General features: G+C 61.9%; 2 protein-coding genes across 9 annotated transcripts in view; both read left to right on the top strand.

Annotated features, from left to right (window-relative positions):
- HSPG2 (heparan sulfate proteoglycan 2) overlaps positions 1-10709 on the top strand; it is a 43017-nt gene extending 32308 nt beyond the window's left edge. For all 3 annotated transcript variants that reach the window (XM_065664400.1, XM_065664401.1, XM_065664399.1), the window contains 21 exons: positions 42-308; positions 386-498; positions 570-717; positions 1379-1495; positions 1869-1953; positions 2046-2190; positions 2274-2373; positions 2454-2563; positions 2652-2760; positions 2844-2942; positions 3757-3978; positions 4604-4836; positions 4925-5102; positions 6923-7042; positions 7137-7187; positions 7260-7335; positions 8203-8281; positions 8373-8443; positions 8524-8607; positions 9162-9265; positions 10258-10709. In XM_065664400.1, the coding sequence (XP_065520472.1) occupies positions 42-308; positions 386-498; positions 570-717; positions 1379-1495; positions 1869-1953; positions 2046-2190; positions 2274-2373; positions 2454-2563; positions 2652-2760; positions 2844-2942; positions 3757-3978; positions 4604-4836; positions 4925-5102; positions 6923-7042; positions 7137-7187; positions 7260-7335; positions 8203-8281; positions 8373-8443; positions 8524-8607; positions 9162-9265; positions 10258-10421 (2675 nt within the window). In that variant the 3' untranslated portion in view covers positions 10422-10709. The remainder of the gene's footprint in view (positions 1-41; positions 309-385; positions 499-569; positions 718-1378; positions 1496-1868; positions 1954-2045; positions 2191-2273; positions 2374-2453; positions 2564-2651; positions 2761-2843; positions 2943-3756; positions 3979-4603; positions 4837-4924; positions 5103-6922; positions 7043-7136; positions 7188-7259; positions 7336-8202; positions 8282-8372; positions 8444-8523; positions 8608-9161; positions 9266-10257) is intronic.
- Positions 10710-11517: 808 nt separating this feature from the next.
- The window catches only part of USP48 (ubiquitin specific peptidase 48), a 33511-nt gene continuing 28603 nt past the window's right edge, over positions 11518-16425 (top strand). For all 6 annotated transcript variants that reach the window (XR_010609103.1, XR_010609104.1, XM_065664390.1 and 3 more), the window contains exons 1-5: positions 11518-11681; positions 12539-12659; positions 13311-13458; positions 14594-14721; positions 15831-15955. Coding sequence is in view for 4 of the 6 variants with exons in the window: in XM_065664390.1 (XP_065520462.1) it covers positions 11548-11681; positions 12539-12659; positions 13311-13458; positions 14594-14721; positions 15831-15955 (656 nt within the window). In the remaining 2 variants the exon portion in view is untranslated. The remainder of the gene's footprint in view (positions 11682-12538; positions 12660-13310; positions 13459-14593; positions 14722-15830; positions 15956-16425) is intronic.

Genomic DNA, 16425 nt, shown 5'->3' with positions numbered 1-16425 from the left:
ATGCCATGAGGACACCCCAAAGCCCCACTGTCCCCCCCAAGCTCTCCCCAGGGCGCTGATCAACATCCGGACTGCGGTGCAGACGGTGCTGGCGGGGACCTCGGTGGAGCTGGAGTGCCTGGGCTTGGGCGAGCCCCGTCCCCACGTCACCTGGAGCAAAGTGGGGGGCCGCATCCGGCCCGGGGTGCTGGTGCGCGCCGGCACCCTCACCTTCGAGCGCGTGGAGCGGGCGGACGCCGGGCAGTACCGCTGCACCGCCACCAACGCCGTGGGCACCGTCCAGTCCCACGTCATCCTCCACGTGCAAGGTGACGCCGGGGATGTGGGGCCGGGGACAGCCGGCGCGGTGTCACCGCAGGCGGGTGACAGCTCCGTGTGTCCGCAGCCACCCCCCAGATCGCCGGGCAGCCGGAGGTGAAGGAGGTCTCGGTGGGAGCCGCGGCCGTTTTGCCCTGTTTGGCATCGGGATTCCCGGTGCCGGAGATCACCTGGAGCAAGGTGAGAGGGAGGGATGCGGGATGGGGTGGAGGGCGGTGGGGGTGCCCGTGGGTGCTGACCCAGTGCTGTAGCTGGAGGGGGAGCTGCCGGCCGGTGCCAAGGTGGAGGGGAACGTGCTGACGCTGCCGGCTGTGAGCCATGAGGATGCTGGTGTCTATGCCTGTACTGCTGCCAACCACCGCGGCCGGGAGACGGCGTATTACGTGCTCAAGGTCCGAGGTGAGGAGGAGGGATGGATGATGGATGGGTGGATGGACGGATGGAGGGATGGATGGAAGGAGGGAGGGATGATGGATGGATGGATGATGGATGAAGGGATGGGTGATGGATGGATGGATGATGGATGGGTGGATGGATGGATGGAAGGAGGCAGGGATGATGGATGGGTGGATGATGGATGGAGGGATGGATGATCGATGGATGGGTGGATGGATGGATGTATGGATGATAGATGGGTGAATGGATGGATGGAAAGAGGGATGGATGGATGGATGGAAGAAGGGATGGAGGGATGGATGATGGATGGGTGATGGATGAATGGATGGATGGATGGATGGATGAATGGAATGATGGATGGATGGATGGATGGATGATGGGTGGGTGGATGGATGGAGGGATGGATGGATGGAAGATGGATGGATGATGGATGGATGGATGGAAGATGGATGGATGATGGATGGATGGATGGATGGATGGATGGATGGATGGATGATGGGTGATGGATGGATGATGGATGGAAGATGGATGGATGATGGATGGATGGATGGATGATGGATGGATGGATGGATGGATGGATGATGGGTGATGGATGGATAGATGGACAGAGTGGGGGCTGTCCTAACTCACCTCCTAACACCCCTCCTAACCCCCCATCCCACAGAGCGCCTGCTCCCCTATTTCGGGCAGATGCCCCGCTCCTTCCTGCCCCTGCCCACCATCAAGGATGCCTACAAGAGGTTTGAGATCCTCATCACCTTCCGGCCGGACGCTGCTGATGGTGAGGCCTGACGGGACCCCTGTGTCCCCCCATGTCCCCTCATGTCCCTCCATCTCCCCATCATGTCCTCTCCACTTCCTTTCTATGTCACCTCCTTCTCCCTCCATGTTCCCCTCATGTCCCCCCATATCCTTTAATGTTGTCTCCATGTCCCCCCATGTTCCTCCATGCCCCCTCCACCTCTTCCTCCTCCCTTCCCTCTTCACCTTCCCCCCCTCCATCCTCCCCTCCCCTTCCTTTACCTCCCATTCCCTGTCTGTCTGAGCCCCTCCACACCCTATGGGGGGTTCCTCCTCCACCCTGGGGGTACTTTGGGGTCCCCAGGACGTGCCCCGGTGCGGCCCATCCTTCCTGACCCACTGCCACCCCACAGGGCTCCTCCTCTACAACGGGCAGCGCAAAACCAGCGGCGCCGACTTCATCTCCTTCGGTTTGGTGGGCGGGCGCCCCGAGTTCAGGTGAGACCCACAAGTGGGTGCAAGGGGAAAGGGAAAGGGGGATCGATGGGTGCCAGCGCCCACCTGCACGTGTTCTGCCCCCCACAACGAAGGTTTGACGCCGGTTCGGGCATGGCAACCATCCGGCACCCAACACAACTGCGCCTGGGCGAGTACCACAGCATCCGGCTGCTCCGCAACCTGACATGGGGTTCACTGGCACTGGAGGGGCACCCCCCGGTCAATGGCACCTCTCAGGTAGAGCTTTGGGGTGGTGCTGTGCACATTGGGTGGGGGTCAGGGTGCTGGAGGTGGCACCCATCCCATTGTGTGCCCTGCAGGGGAGGTTTCAAGGGCTGGACCTGAACGAGGAGCTGTACCTGGGGGGTTACCCCGACTTCAGCGCCGTGGAGAAGACGGGGCTCAGCCGTGGGTTTATGGGTGAGTGACGGCGTTTGGGGAGCACCGCGGTGCGTGTGGGGCTGAACATCACGTGACCCCAAATCTCCATCCCCGCGCAGGCTGCGTGCGCCAGCTCCGCATCCAAGGGGAGGAGGTGGCCTTTGGGGACATGGACCTGCAGGCGCACGGTATCACCAGCTGCCCCACGTGCCAGGACCAGCCGTGCCAGGTGAGTGCGGTGGTGGTGGTGGTGGTGATGCCCACCCATGGCAACCCATGGCCGCCTGTCACTGACACCGATGTCACCCCCCCCATAGAACGGTGGTGTGTGCCAGGACGCCGAGAGCGGCACCTACGTCTGCCGCTGTCCCCATGGCTTCACCGGCAGCAACTGCGAGTACTCGCAGGCGTCGCATTGTCACCCGGGTAGGGGACAGCCCGACCTGCAGGACCTTGTCACCCTGATGTCTGTGCTGGGTGGGTGCTCACTGCTCTGTGTCACCCCATAGAGGCGTGTGGGGCCGATGCCACCTGCGTCAACCGGCCCGACGGGACGGGCTATACCTGCCGCTGCCACCTGGGCAAGAGCGGGGAGAGGTGCACCGAGGGTGAGCGCAGGGGGACGTGGGGCTGTCACCACTCCAGGGACATGGTTATGGGGTGGGGAGAACCCTGGGGAGATGGGGATGGGGTGGGGAGAACCCTGGGGATATGGGGATGGGATGGGGAGAACGCTGAGGATATGTGGATGGGATGGGGAGAATGCTGGGGATATGGGGATGGGATGGGGAGAACGCTGGGGATATGGGGATGGGGTGGGGAGAACCCTGGGGATATGGGGATGGGGTGGGGAGTAACCATGAGAGATGGGGAACACTCCAGGGAGATGGGGACATGGCTGGGGAGCACCCTGGGGGCATGGTTATGGGATGGGAACCACCCTGGGGACATGGGGATGTGGCTGGGAAGCACCACAGGGATACGGGCATGGGATGGGGACCGCCCCAGTGAGATGGTGATGGGGTGGGGAGCACCCTGGGGACATGGGCATGGGGAGGGGGGGTACTACCCAAGAGAGATGGACACAGCGTGGGGAGCACCCAGGGGAGGTGGGGATATGGCTGGGGGCCACCCTGAGACATGGACATGGGGCTGGCATCACCCTGGGGCCGCAGGCACGATGGGGCCTGGGGAATAGGTTCCGTCTGGAGAGATGGGCTTCGTGGATGTGATGGAGATGGGCCATTGGGTGCCATGGCAGGGAGATGGGAGTGATGGGGAGGGGGGATTGGGGACCACCCTGGGGAGATGGGCACAGGTCTGGGTACCAGCCCGGGGAGATGGGGACAGGATGGGGCCCACGCCAGTGACACTGGATGGGGCCGGGGTCCCACACGCTGGGTGCTGATGGGGGTGCCGCAGGCGAGGCGGTGACGGTGCCGTCCTTCGGCGAGGCCGGAGCCTTCGTGTCCTACCCGCCCCTCACCAACGTGCACCACGAGCTGCGGGTGGAGGCCGAGTTCCTGCCGCTGGCTCCCGACGGGCTCCTGCTCTTCAGCGCCGGCAAAGCCGCCCCGGTCGAGGACTTCGTGGCCTTGTTCATGGCCGGCGGCCACCTCGAGTTCCGCTACGAGCTGGGCTCAGGTGGGCTGGAGCGGGCACAGGGGTGCTGGTGGCACCGGGTAGAGGTGGGGTGAGCCGGTGCTGCCAGGTGCACCTGCGTCATTGGGGTCCCCAAGTGTCACCAGGGTCCTCCTTTGGCCTCTTGGGATCCTTTGGTAGCACTTGGGTCCCTTGGCCTCATTGAGGTCCCGGTGTCACTGGACACCACTGGGGTCCCCTGGTGTCACTGGGGCTCCCTTGCCCTCATTGGGGCCCCCAGGTGCTGCCAAGTTCCATGGCCATCGCCAGTATCCCATTGTACCAGTGTGGTCCCCAAAGGTCACCAGGGTGCCCTGTTGTTATTGGGGTCCCCTGGCATTACAACCCTGGAGTCCCCTGGCATCTCTTTGGTCCCCAGATGCTGCCAGTGTCCCCAGGCATCACAGTGACACCACTGGGGTCCCCTGGCATCTCTTTGGTCCCCAGATGCTGCCAGTGTCCCCAGGCATCACTGTCACATCACTGGGGTCCCCTGGCATCCCTTTGGTCCCCAGATGCTGCCAGTGTCCCCAGGCATCACAGTGACACCACTGGGGTCCCCTGGCATCTCTTTGGTCCCCAAACACCCCTGCTGTCCCCCCGTGACACCCCCGCCCCATCCCCACAGGCACGGCAGTCCTGCGGAGCGCGGAGCCGCTGGCGCTGGGGCAGTGGCACTGGGTGATGGCCGAGCGGGTGCACAAGGACGGGACGCTGGTGGTGGATGAGGCCGCGCCGGTGAAACGCTCCTCGCCCGGCAAGAGCCTGGGGCTGAACCTCCGCTCCCCGCTTTACCTGGGGGGCACCGAGCCCCCCCTGCGCCCCCCAACCAACGCCTCCTTCCAGGGCTGCATCGGAGAGGTGGGGGCCGGCGCCCAGCCCCATCCCGCCCCCTCGGGGGGCGCAGGACGGGGCTGCCCCCCCCGCTCACCGTCTCCCCCGCCCGCAGGTGTCCATCAACGGGAAGCGGCTGGAGCTGCCCGACGGGTTCCTGCGCAGCCGCGGCGTGGGGCAGTGCCGGGGCCGCTCGCCCTGCGCCGGGGCCGTTTGCGTGCACGGGGGCCGCTGCCTGCGCCCCGCAGCGCCCGGGGCAGCCCCGCGGTGCCGCTGCCCGCCCGGCTTCAGCGGTGAGAGCGCGAGTGAGGGGATGGGGGCGTGCGTGGAGGGGTGTGCATGGAGGGGTGTGTGTGTGTGCAGGGATGGATGTTTGTGTGTGTGCAGGGATGGATGTGTGTGTGTGTGCAGGGATGGAGGTGTGTGTGCATGGAGGGGTGTGTGTGTGTGCAGGGATGGAGGTGTGTGTGTGCAGGGATGGGTGTGCATGGATGTGTGTGCATGGAGGTGTGCGCAGGGGTGGGTGTGCAGGGATGGGTGCGCAGGGATGGGTGCGCAGGGATGGGTGTGTGTGCAAGGATGGATGTTCGTGTGTGCAGGGGTGTGTGTGCAGGGATGTGTGTGCAGGGATGGAGGTGTGTGCAGGGGTGTGTGTGCAGGGATGGAGGTGTGTGTGCAGGGATGTGTGTGCATGGAGGTGTGTGTGTGCAAGGATGGATGTTTGTGTGTGCAGGGATGGGTGTGCAGGGGTGGGTGTGCATGGATGTGTGTGCATGGAGGTGTGCGCAGGGATGTGTGTGCATGAATGGGTGTGCAGGGATGGGTGTGCATGGAGGTGTGTGCAGGGATGTGTGTACAGGGATGGGTGTGCATGGATGTGTGTGCAGGGATGGGTGTGCAGGGATGGGTGTGCATGGAGGTGTGTGCAGGGATGTGTGCACATGGATGGGTGCGCAGGGATGGTGTGCAGGGGTGTGTGTGCAGGGATGGATGTGTGTGCATGGATATGTGTGCATGGATGGATGTGCATGGATGTGTGTGCATGGATGTGTGTGCATGGATGTGTGTGCACGGATGGATGTTCATGGATGCGTTGGGCATGGATGGAGGTGAGCATGGATGGAAGTGTGTGTGTGCAGGGATGGATGTGTGTGCATGGATGTGTGTGCGTGGATGGAGGTGCGTGTGGATGTGTGTGTGGTGGTGTGCATGGATGTGTGTGAATGGATGGAGGTGGGCATGGATGGAAGTGTGTGCATGCAGGGATGGATGTGTGTGCATGGATGGATGTGCATGGATGTGTGTGCGTGGATGCATGGGCATGGCTGGACATGAGCATGGATGGAAGTGTGTGTGCAGGGATGGATGTGTGTGCATGGATGTGTGTGCATGGATGTGTGCGTGGATGGATGGATGTGTACATGGATGTGTGCATGGATGGATGTGTGCATGGATGTGTGCATGGATGGATGTGTGCATGGACATGTGCATGGATGTGTACATGGATGGATGTGTGTATGGAGGTGTTCATGGACGAGTGCATAAATGTGTGCTTGGATTTGTGCGTGGACATGTGTATGTGTGCATGGATGGGTACGTGGATGCGTGCATGCGTGCTGTGCATGTAAACGTGTGCACATGTGTGTTGCACAAGGTGGCTGCTGTGCATCCATGTGCACTATGTGTGCATGTGTACACGTGTGCTGCACATCCGTGTGCACTGTGCATGTGTGTGTGCTGCATACGGCAAGTGCTGTGTGTGCACATGCACGTGTGCTGCGCGTGCATGTACACTGCATGTGCTGTGCATGCGTGTGCACTGTGAGTGCGTGTGCCCCGTGCCTGCATGTGCTACGTACCGTGTGCTGTGGGCATGTGCATGTACGTGTGCTACAGACACATGCATGTGCATGGGTGTAGTCTGCAAGGGGGTGCATCTGCTGCACGTGTGTGTGCAGCACGCAGTGTCCATGTGCAGACACGTGCATTGCATGCGTGTGTGGGTAGGTGCGTATGCATGGGTGCCGTTTGCACACGTGTGCACATGCATGCACCGTGCCGTACGTGCGTGCCGCTCACGCTCCTCATGGGGTGATGCCGTGGGTGTCCCCAGGGCCGCGCTGCGAGCAGGAGGAGGAAGGGTGCCCGCGCCAGCCCTGCCTGCACGGCGGCACCTGCACCGGCAGCGCCTGCCTCTGCCCGCCCGGGTACAGCGGCCCCCTCTGCCAGCACCGTGAGTGGGGACGGGGGGGACACGGGGGGACCCCCGGGGACACGGGGGACATGGGGGACGCGCGCGCCCCATCCCCATCCACCTTCACCTGCAGGTCTGGCCCTGGAGCTGGAGCAGGACTGGCAGGAGGGCAGCGGGGGCAGCGGTAGGTCCAGCACCCATTTGCCCCCATCTGGTACCCAAAAGGACCCCCTGTGACCCCCCCGTATCCCCACAGATGCCCCAGGACAGTTCAGTGTCAGTCTCCAGGATGGCTCCTACCTGGCCCTGCCCGGCCACCTCCTGCCCCGAGGGTGAGTGACAAGGATGGGGCACCCCGGTGGGTGCTGCACCCACAGCCCGGCCATGGCACCCACTGGGTGCTGCGGCTTCACACAGCACTGCACCCACTGCAGCACTGCATCGCCCTAGGGTGCTGCACCCACTGCACACTGCAACCATCCCGGGGTGCTGCACCCACTGCACACTGTAACCCCCCTGCGTGCTGCACCCACTACACACTGTGACTACCACAGGGTGCTGCATCCACTGCACACTGCAACCCCCCTGGGTGCTGCACCCATTGCAAACTATGACCCCCCGGGTGCTGCACCCATTGCACACTGTGACCACCCTGGGTGCTGCACCCACTGCACAATGCAACCACCCCGGGGTGCTGCACCCATTGCACACTGTGACCCCCCTGGGTGCTGCACCCATTACACACTGCGACCACCCCGGGGTGCTGCACCCATTGCACACTGCAACACCCCCGGGTGCTGCACCCATTGCACACTGTGACCCCCTGGGTGCTGTATCGATTGCACACTGTGACCCCCCTGGGTGCTGCACCCATTGCACACTGTGACCCCCTGGGTGCTGTATCGATTGCACACTGTAACCCCCCCGGGTGCTGCACCCATTGCACACTGCGACCCCCCCGGGTGCTGCACCCATTGCACACTGTGACCCCCCGGGTGCTGCACCCATTGCACACTGTGACCCCCCGGGTGCTGCACCCATTGCACACTGTGACCCGCCTGGGTGCTGCACCAATTGCACACTGTGACCCCCTGGGTGCTGCACCCATTGCACACTGTGACCCCCCTGGGTGCTGCACCCATTGCACACTGTGACCCCCCTGGGTGCTGCACCCATCAACTTGTCCCCTGTCCCTGCAGCCCCCCCGAGGCACCCGAGACCATGGAGCTGGAGCTGCGGACGGGCAGTGCCGAGGGGCTGGTGCTATGGCACGGGGCGGTGAGTGGTGCTGGGGGCCCCGGCGTGCTGAGCCCCATGGTGGGGGGGTCAGGGTGCCCCCACCGTGCTCACTGCCCCACTGCACCCACAGGAGCCCAGAGAGGGTGGCAAATCCAAAGACTTCATTGGCCTCGGCTTGAAGGATGGGCACCTGGTGTTCAGGTGAGGGGGACCCAGTGCCACCCTGGGGTGCTCTGTGACACCCATGGGTGCCCCCATGCTGAGCCCATGTCACCCTGCAGCTACCAGCTGGGCAGCGGTGAGGCCACCATCGTCTCCGAAGACCCCATCAACGATGGCGAGTGGCACCGGGTGACGGTGATGAGGTGGGTGAGGGTGCTGATGGGTGCTGACGGTGTGGGTACTGATGGGTGCCAGTGCTGATGGGTGCTGGTGCTGATAGGTGCTGATGATAGCGGGTGCTGATGGGTGCCAGTGCTGATGGGTGCTGGTGCTGATAGGTGCTGATGATAGTGGGTGCTGATGGGTGCCAGTGCTGGTGGGTGCTGGTGCTGGTGGGTGCTGGCGATGATGGGTGCCGGTGCTGATGAGCGCTGGTGCTGGTGGGTGCGGATGGGTCTGATGGTGCTGCTGCTGGTGAGTGCTGAGAGATGCCAGTGCTGATGGTGTTGGTGCTGATGGGTGCTGGTGATGATGGGTGCAGGTGCTGATGAGCACTGGTGCTGGTGGGTGCTGGTGGGTGCCAGTGCTGATGGGTACTGGTGCTGGTGGGTGCTGGTGATGATGGGTGCTGGTGCTGATGAGCACTGGTGCTGGTGGGTGCCAGTGCTGATGGGTGCCAGTGCTGGTGGGTGCTGGTGTTGGTGGGTGCTGGTGCTGATGGGTGCCAATGCTGATGGGTGCTGATGGTGCCGTGCAGGGAGGGCCGTCGTGGGCAGCTGCAGGTGGATGGGGAGGAGCCGGTGAGCGGGGAGTCCCCAGGAACCAACATCATGGCCAACACCGAGGGCAGCATCTACGTGGGTACGGTGGCACCTGGGGACAGAGGGGACACAGGGGGGGACATGGTCAGGGGTGAGACACGGGGGTCACACGGGACGGGACATGGGTGGTTCCTGGGCTGGACACGGGATGGGACACGGGATGGGGACACAGGAAGGAGACACAATGGGACACGGGAGGGATGGGGATGATGTCATGGGACATGGGCCATAGAACGGGACAAGACGCTTGAGAGGACATGGGAGGGACATGGAATGGGACATGGGTGGGCACACATGATGGAACATGGGATGGGGTGGGGGACACCTGGTGGGACATAGGATGGCCCTGTGGTTGGACACAGGATGAGTGTGTGCACTCATGGGGTGCACATGGGATGGGATACAGGGTGGACATGGGATGGGACATGGGGTGAACATGGGGAGGGGAGGCATGATGGGCTATGGGATGGGGCAGGGAATGGCCATGGGATGGGACATGAGACAGGACACCTGATGGGACATGGGATAGGACACACCGTGGCACACGGAATGGATATGGGATGGGACATGCAGTGGGGGCACATGATGGGACACGGCAGGGATGGCCATGGGAGGGGACATGGGGTGGGATACGGCATGGGACATCTGGCAGGACATGGGCTGGGACATGGGACCGAATACCTGGAGCAACATGGGATGGCCATGGGATGGCCATGGGATGGGACATGGGGTGTACATGGGATGGGATACAGGATGGACATGGGATGGGACATCGGGTGGACATGGGGTGGGACATGGGGTGCACATGGGATGGGATATGGGGTGCACATGGGATGGGATATGGGGTGGATATGGGATGGGATACGGGGTGGACATGGGGTGGGACATGGGGTGTACCTGGGATGGGACACCTGATGGGCCATGGGATGGGAGGTGCGATGCCCATGTCCAGGTAAGACCAGATACGGGGTGAGCCCATGGGTGCCCCACACCCCTGCGTCCCCCATGTCCCCATGTCCCCCTGTCCTGCAGGAGGTGCCCCGGACCCCCCCAGCCTGACGGCCGGCAAGTACAGCTCCGGCATCACCGGGTGCCTGCGGGGCCTGGTGCTGGCGCCCGCCGGTGCCCCCCGACACCCCATCGACCTGCGGCACGGCGCGGTGGGGGGGTCCCCCGCCCCCCCTTGCCCGCACTAACCCCCCCCGGCTGTATTTTGGGGGGAATTTGGCCAATTTTACTCTTTTTCCAAAAACAAGACAGGAGGAAACGGTGCTTCGCTGCCCCGGGGTGACCCCGGGGGGGGGGGGCCGGGACCCCCATAAATGTTTACACCCCCCCCCACCACCACTACACCAGCCCCCCAAACCTGTGCCGGGGCGGCCGGGCCGCCCGGGGCCCCCCCGGGATGGCGGCGGGGTGGGGATGCGAGGGACAATCGGGTGCTGGCGGGGCCCCCAGGGGCAGCATTAAAGGAGAGAGAACCAGCCCGTGTGTGTTGGGGTGCGCGGGGGGGGGAACCTGGAGGGTATGGGGGGTGTAGGGGAGAAGTATGGGAGGGTTTAGTTATTGGGGTGCAGGGGTATGCTGATGGGGGGTGTCAAGCCCGGGGAGTATGGGGTTATTGGGGTGAAGGGGGGGTATAGTATGGGGGATGTGAGGGTTTTGGGGGTACAGGGGATATGGTGTGGGGGACGGGGAGGGTATAGAGTGAGGATGTGGGGGGGATACGGCATGGGGGGGATAGGGGTGCTGCGGTGTGGGGGGGTGAGGGGGTATGGTATGGGGGAGGGTCTGGGGGGGGCTTTGGGGCCATCGCATAGGGGATACGGTTTGGGGTATGGGGGCTGTGGTGTGGGGGCACAGGGATGTGAGGGTTGGGGGGCTATGGGGGGGGGGTTATGGGGGGGGGGGGGAGGGTCTCGGCGGTACAGGATGGACAAGGGGGGTTGGGGGGGGGTCAGGATCCAGTCGCTGCGCGCACACGGGACCGGGCTCCGCCCCCGTCCCCGCTCCCGGGTGAGCTGCGCCGCGCCCGCAGCTCAAGCCCCGCCCCCTCCAGGACAGCCTCCGCCCCGTCGATCAAGCCCCGCCCCTTCCCTCCAAACCCCGCCTCCCCTCCCCTCAAGCCCCGCCTCCCTTAGGCCTCACCCACCCCTGTGTCGCTGCGGCCACGCCCCTCTCCCCCGCGTCGCGCTCGTCGCGGCCCGTTGCCGTCAGCGCGTCGCGCGTGTGGCGTCACCAGTCCTGACGGCGGCGGCGGCGGCAGCAGCAGCAGGAGGGGCCGGTGGGGCCGGGGCCGGTCGGGGCCGGTCGGTGTCGGCGATGGCGCCGCGGCTGCAGCTGGAGAAGGCGGCGTGGCGCTGGACCGAGACGGTGCCGCCCGAGGCCGTGGCGCAGGAGCACATCGAAGCGGCCTACCGCGTCGGGCTGGAGCCCTGCCAGCGCGGCGCCTGCCGGTACCACGGGCACCCCCCCCCCCGCTCCGCCGCCCCGGTTACTGAGGGACCCAAACCCCGCTCCCAACCCCGGGGCTGGGGCCTGCGGGCTCCCCCTTCCCCTTCCCCAGGGCCCTTCGCCCCTCTGGGCTGGGGGGAGCCCGCGTTCCTTCACCCCCGGTGCGGCTGCAGAGGCACTGAGGCGGTTCCCGGCCCATGAGGGTCGATGGGGAGCCGCCGTTCGCTGCTTTGGGACCCCCGTTAACCGGGCCTGGGGGGGCCTCTCTCCTTGCCTGGCTCCCCTGATGCAGGGCCCCCCCCCGGGGTTAAGGGGGACCCCTCATATTGAGTGGGACCTCAGATACAGGGACTCCCCCGCAGGGTTGTGGGGGACCCCTCTTGTTAACTGGCAGCGCAGATATTGGGGACCCCCCTGAGGTTGTGGGGGACCTCATTAAGCAGCTCCTCATGTATAAGGGATCCCTCATGGTAAATGGCTCCCCAGATACAGGAGATCCCCCTGAGGATGTGGGGGCCCTTTCATCTTAACTGGGTCCTCAGATACAGGGATTCTCCCTCATGGTTGTGGGGGACCCCTCTTGTTAACGGGCTCCCCAGATATAGGGCATCCTGCTGAGGTTGTGGGGGACCCCTCTTCTCCTGTTGGGCTCCCCCATGGAGTCCCCCTTTCCCCTCCCCTTTTTATTCTCCATCTCCTCGTTCACCCATAACCATTGTTTTGGGGGTTGTAGTGGACCCATATCCCCCCCTATTTGCTCTGTTTAGCACTGTGGGCCCCCCCTTTGCTGTCCTCACCCCCCCCCCCCCCCCCCTTCAGGGAAGGGATGGCGAGGGTGACAGTGGGGCTGGTTCCGCAGGAGGAACTGCCGGGGGAACCCCAACTGCCTGGTGGGCATCGGGGAGCACGTGTGGCTGGGCGAGATCGATGAGAACAGCTTCCACAACATCGACGACCCCAACTGCGAGCGCCGCAAGAAGGTACCCCCCAACCGCCCCAGGGATGGGAAGAAAGAGGGGAGGTGACACCTCGGGGGCCCCTGTAGCCGGAGGGGGTTTGGGAATGTGGCTTTACGGTGCTGGAGGCAGCGCTTTCCCGACAGAGAGCCTCAGTGCTGGGTAAGTCCTCAACATCAGAAGGACATGGAGCTGCTGGAGCAAGTCCAGAGGAGATCATGAGGATGAGCAGGGGCTGGAGCCCCTGAGAACATCAGGGCTGTTGAGCCTGGAGAAGAGAAGCTGCGTGGAGACCTCAGAGCAGCTTCCAGTGTCTGAAGGGGGCTGCAAGGATGCTGGAGAGGGACTCTTCAGGGACTGTAGTGATAGGACAAGGGGTGATGGGTTCAAACAAACAGGGGAAGTTCAGGTTGGAGATAAGGCAGAAGCTCTTCCCAGTGAGGGTGCTGAGGCACTGGAATGGGTTGCCCAGGGAGGTTGTGAATGCTCCATCCCTGGCAGTGTTCAAGGCCAGGTTGGACAGAGCCTTGGGTGACCTGGTCTTAGTGGCAGGGGTTTGGAGCTGGATGACCTTAAGGTCCTTTCCAACCCAAACCATTGTGTGATTCTATGATTGCTGCTTGCTCTCCTCGCCCGCACCGGGTACCGACCGCTCTCCTTTCTGTCCCCCACCAGAACGCGTTCGTGGGCTTAACGAACCTCGGAGCCACGTGCTACGTGAACACCTTCCTGCAGATGTGGTTTCTGAACCTGGAGCTCCGGCAGGCCCTCTACTTGTGTCCCAGCACCTCCATGGCTGGAGAGGGCATCCCGAAGGACAAAGGTGGGTGGCAGCTCCTCTGCCATGCGTGCGTTTGGTCATTTGCTCCCAAATTTTGCTCATTTTCTCCTAAACTTCGCTCTGGGATCATGTTTTTCGGGAGAATCCATGGGTGAAGCAGCAGCCGCTTATCCCATCTCCGCACTGTTGGTTCTGAGTCCGTTACCCAGCTTTTGGGAATGACCCAAACTTTATCCGTGTTGTTTCTTCACCCAGGGATGATGTGATTTGGTTGGAAAACCTGGTTTGGGTTTGTTTCTTGCTGGGCTGCTTCCCAAAGTGTTTCCCAACTTAGTGATGGTGCTGCGAGTGGAAGCACTTGGATGGGGCCGATCTGTTCTCTCATGGAGCCTCCCTCATCCCATAGGAGGGCAAGAATTTAGGATCCCAGTACAACTGAGGCTCCCAGTTTCCTCCAGAGTGGACACCATGGCCTCTGGTGCCATCCTTTGTGTCCGGCGCAGAGCTGTAGGTGCCCTCTGGATCCCATTCCTTCCATTCCTGTTTTTATGGTGTTTTTAAGCAATATCCCACCATTTGGGGTTAACAAGAAGCTGTTGCTATGGGGTAATCAGCACGCGCTGCTTAAACTCTTTGCTTACAGCACACGAGAGGTACTGTGGGATGGTTACAGTTGGACTCAATGGTCTTAAGGGTCTTTTCCAACCTGGGAAATGATTTTCCAACTGTAAATTATCTCACGTTTCTATGATATTTGGCTTGTGCTGTCAGCAGTGTCAGGAACTGCTTCAGTTCTTACGGTATCAGGGACTGTAGCAACAGGACAAGAGGTGATGGGTTTTAACTTAGAGAAGTTCAGGTTGGAGATAAGGCAGAAGCTCTTCCCTGTGAGGGTGCTGAGGTGCTGGCACAGGGTGCCCAGAGAAGCTGTGGCTGCCCCATCCCTGGCAGTGCTCAAGGCCAGGTTGGACACAGGGGCTCGGAGCAAGCTGCTCCAGTGGAAGGTGTCTGTGTCCTTTCCAACCCAAACCATTCTATGATTTTAAAATGGCTTTGAGAAACCCATTTAATTTCTAATGACTAAGTTCACCCTTACAAAGAAAGGCCAGGCACTGGGCACAGCTACCTCCAGCCTCGAACTGCTGTGTGTGACTTGTGCAACGTGCTGTTTTAATAGACTATGAGCCTCAGAGCATTTGTGAGCACCTGCAGTACCTGTTTGCCCTGCTGCAGAACAGCAAGCGGCGATACATCGATCCCTCTGGATTTGTCAAGGCGCTGGGCTTGGACACGGGGCAGCAGCAGGTAGGTTTGGGTAACCACCTCCTTCAGAGCAATGTGGAAGTGCCCTTTGATGTCAGTTTAGTGTCTCTGAGCTGGGGTTTGCTGTTTGGTGCGAGCACAGAGTGGTGCTGCAGGCTCTTCCTGTCAGTGTTGGGGCTTAGGGGATCAGAAGGAGCCCAGAGAGCAATGGGATGGGGGGCAATGAGGTGGGGACAGGGAGGTTTTTGTTAGCACGTGATGGGCCCGGGCACTGTGTGGAGTGGGAGCTGGAGCTGCCATGGGGGCCCTTTGGCAGGGGCTTTATGGGCTGCTCCTCCCCAGTGGGTAGTTCAGGGGGGTTGAAGGGCCCTCACAGGGTGAGAAGATGCTTGTGGGGTCAGCAGGAGCCAGCCAAGGGGCACTGTGAGTGCGTGGGGCAGAGAGGGGTTAGAAAGGGACAAGTGCTGCAGGTGGGGCCCATGGGGCTGTCACTGAAGCTGGAGGGAGCTCAGGAGAAGGACACAGCTTGGACGTACACTTGGAGGAGTTCAGATGGAGACTGTGGGAGGAAGAGCCCCAGCTCCGTGTGTGTTTCCTTGGGAGGATGCAGGAGGGGAAGGAAGCAGTCACCACTGAGCAGGGATAGGGAAGGACAGCCGGGAGAGGCCGAAACCTCTTGTTCTTGGAAGAGGAAAGCGAAGGAGAGCCAGGGTGGGAGAGGAAGGCCCTGGGATTTGCAGGGGGGGATGAATCCCAAAGGCAGCTTCTCACTTTTGGGGTGTGCTGTTTTACCTTCAGACCCCCACACAAGCAAGGACAGTGCGCGTTGCGTGCGCAGCTTTGAGACCGGGGGGGAAAGCTCTGCAGGAGGTTCCTTTCCCTTCCAGAGCCTTGTAAGGAGCTAGGGCAGGAGTCAGACTGCCTGGCCAGGAGCCAGGTTACCTCCTGCTGGGGGCCTCACGCTCCTTTGAGGCAAATTCCTCTTTTCCTTTAGTTCTCCTGACGGGTCTCTTTATCCATGCAGCGCACGCCGCAGCCTCCGTGCAGCCCCTGTGTAGGGCTCTGGGTAATTTGTAGTTAATGAACAACGGGGTTGTGCTTGGGCTTTGTGCTCTGATGGGTTGTGAAGGGCCTTGGGGGTTCTTTTCCAGGATGCCCAGGAGTTTTCCAAGCTGTTCATGTCGCTGCTGGAAGATACTTTATCCAAACAAAAGAACCCAGATGTCCGAAACATAGTGCAGAAGCAGTTCTGTGGAGAGTACGCCTACGTCACGGTGTAAGTGCTGCTCTTTGGGAAGAGCCTCTCTGTAAATATTTAGATGCTTTAGAGCTAAAGGAGCGGGGGGTGTAGGGCCCTTCTACCAATCACAGCAGGCAGGTAAGCATCTGCCAGAGCATTTTATAAGAGGTTTCTAGGTTTCCTGATGCTCTTTGTGTGGTGGTGGTGCAGTTCTGCAGCTGCTTTTTAGCCTTTAATGATAATTGACCAAGTAAAACTGCAAGGGAGTTAAGGAGATGTGAAGTCCTGCAGCTTGGGGCTTGTGTTTTCCTTCCTGTGCTCTCAGAGCTGTGGATTTCCCCTGAGAAATGGTAGAAACTGGTGCAAGCCGGTGCTCCTGGTAGATGCTCTTACCCTGTTCACACCCTGCAGAGGTTTTGTGGTGTAGAGGTGTTAAACTTTTCCTCCTGGTTTTATAGCTCAAGGGGTATTTTACCAGTGGCTGGGGAGTTCAGACCCGAAGCAGT

The sequence above is a fragment of the Lathamus discolor genome, unplaced genomic scaffold (genome assembly GCF_037157495.1).
Source record: "Lathamus discolor isolate bLatDis1 unplaced genomic scaffold, bLatDis1.hap1 Scaffold_170, whole genome shotgun sequence".
Classification (NCBI taxonomy): Eukaryota; Metazoa; Chordata; class Aves; order Psittaciformes; family Psittacidae; genus Lathamus; species Lathamus discolor.
The sequence above is the reverse complement of the archived record's forward strand: the minus strand, read 5'-3'. Positions and strand labels throughout refer to the sequence as shown.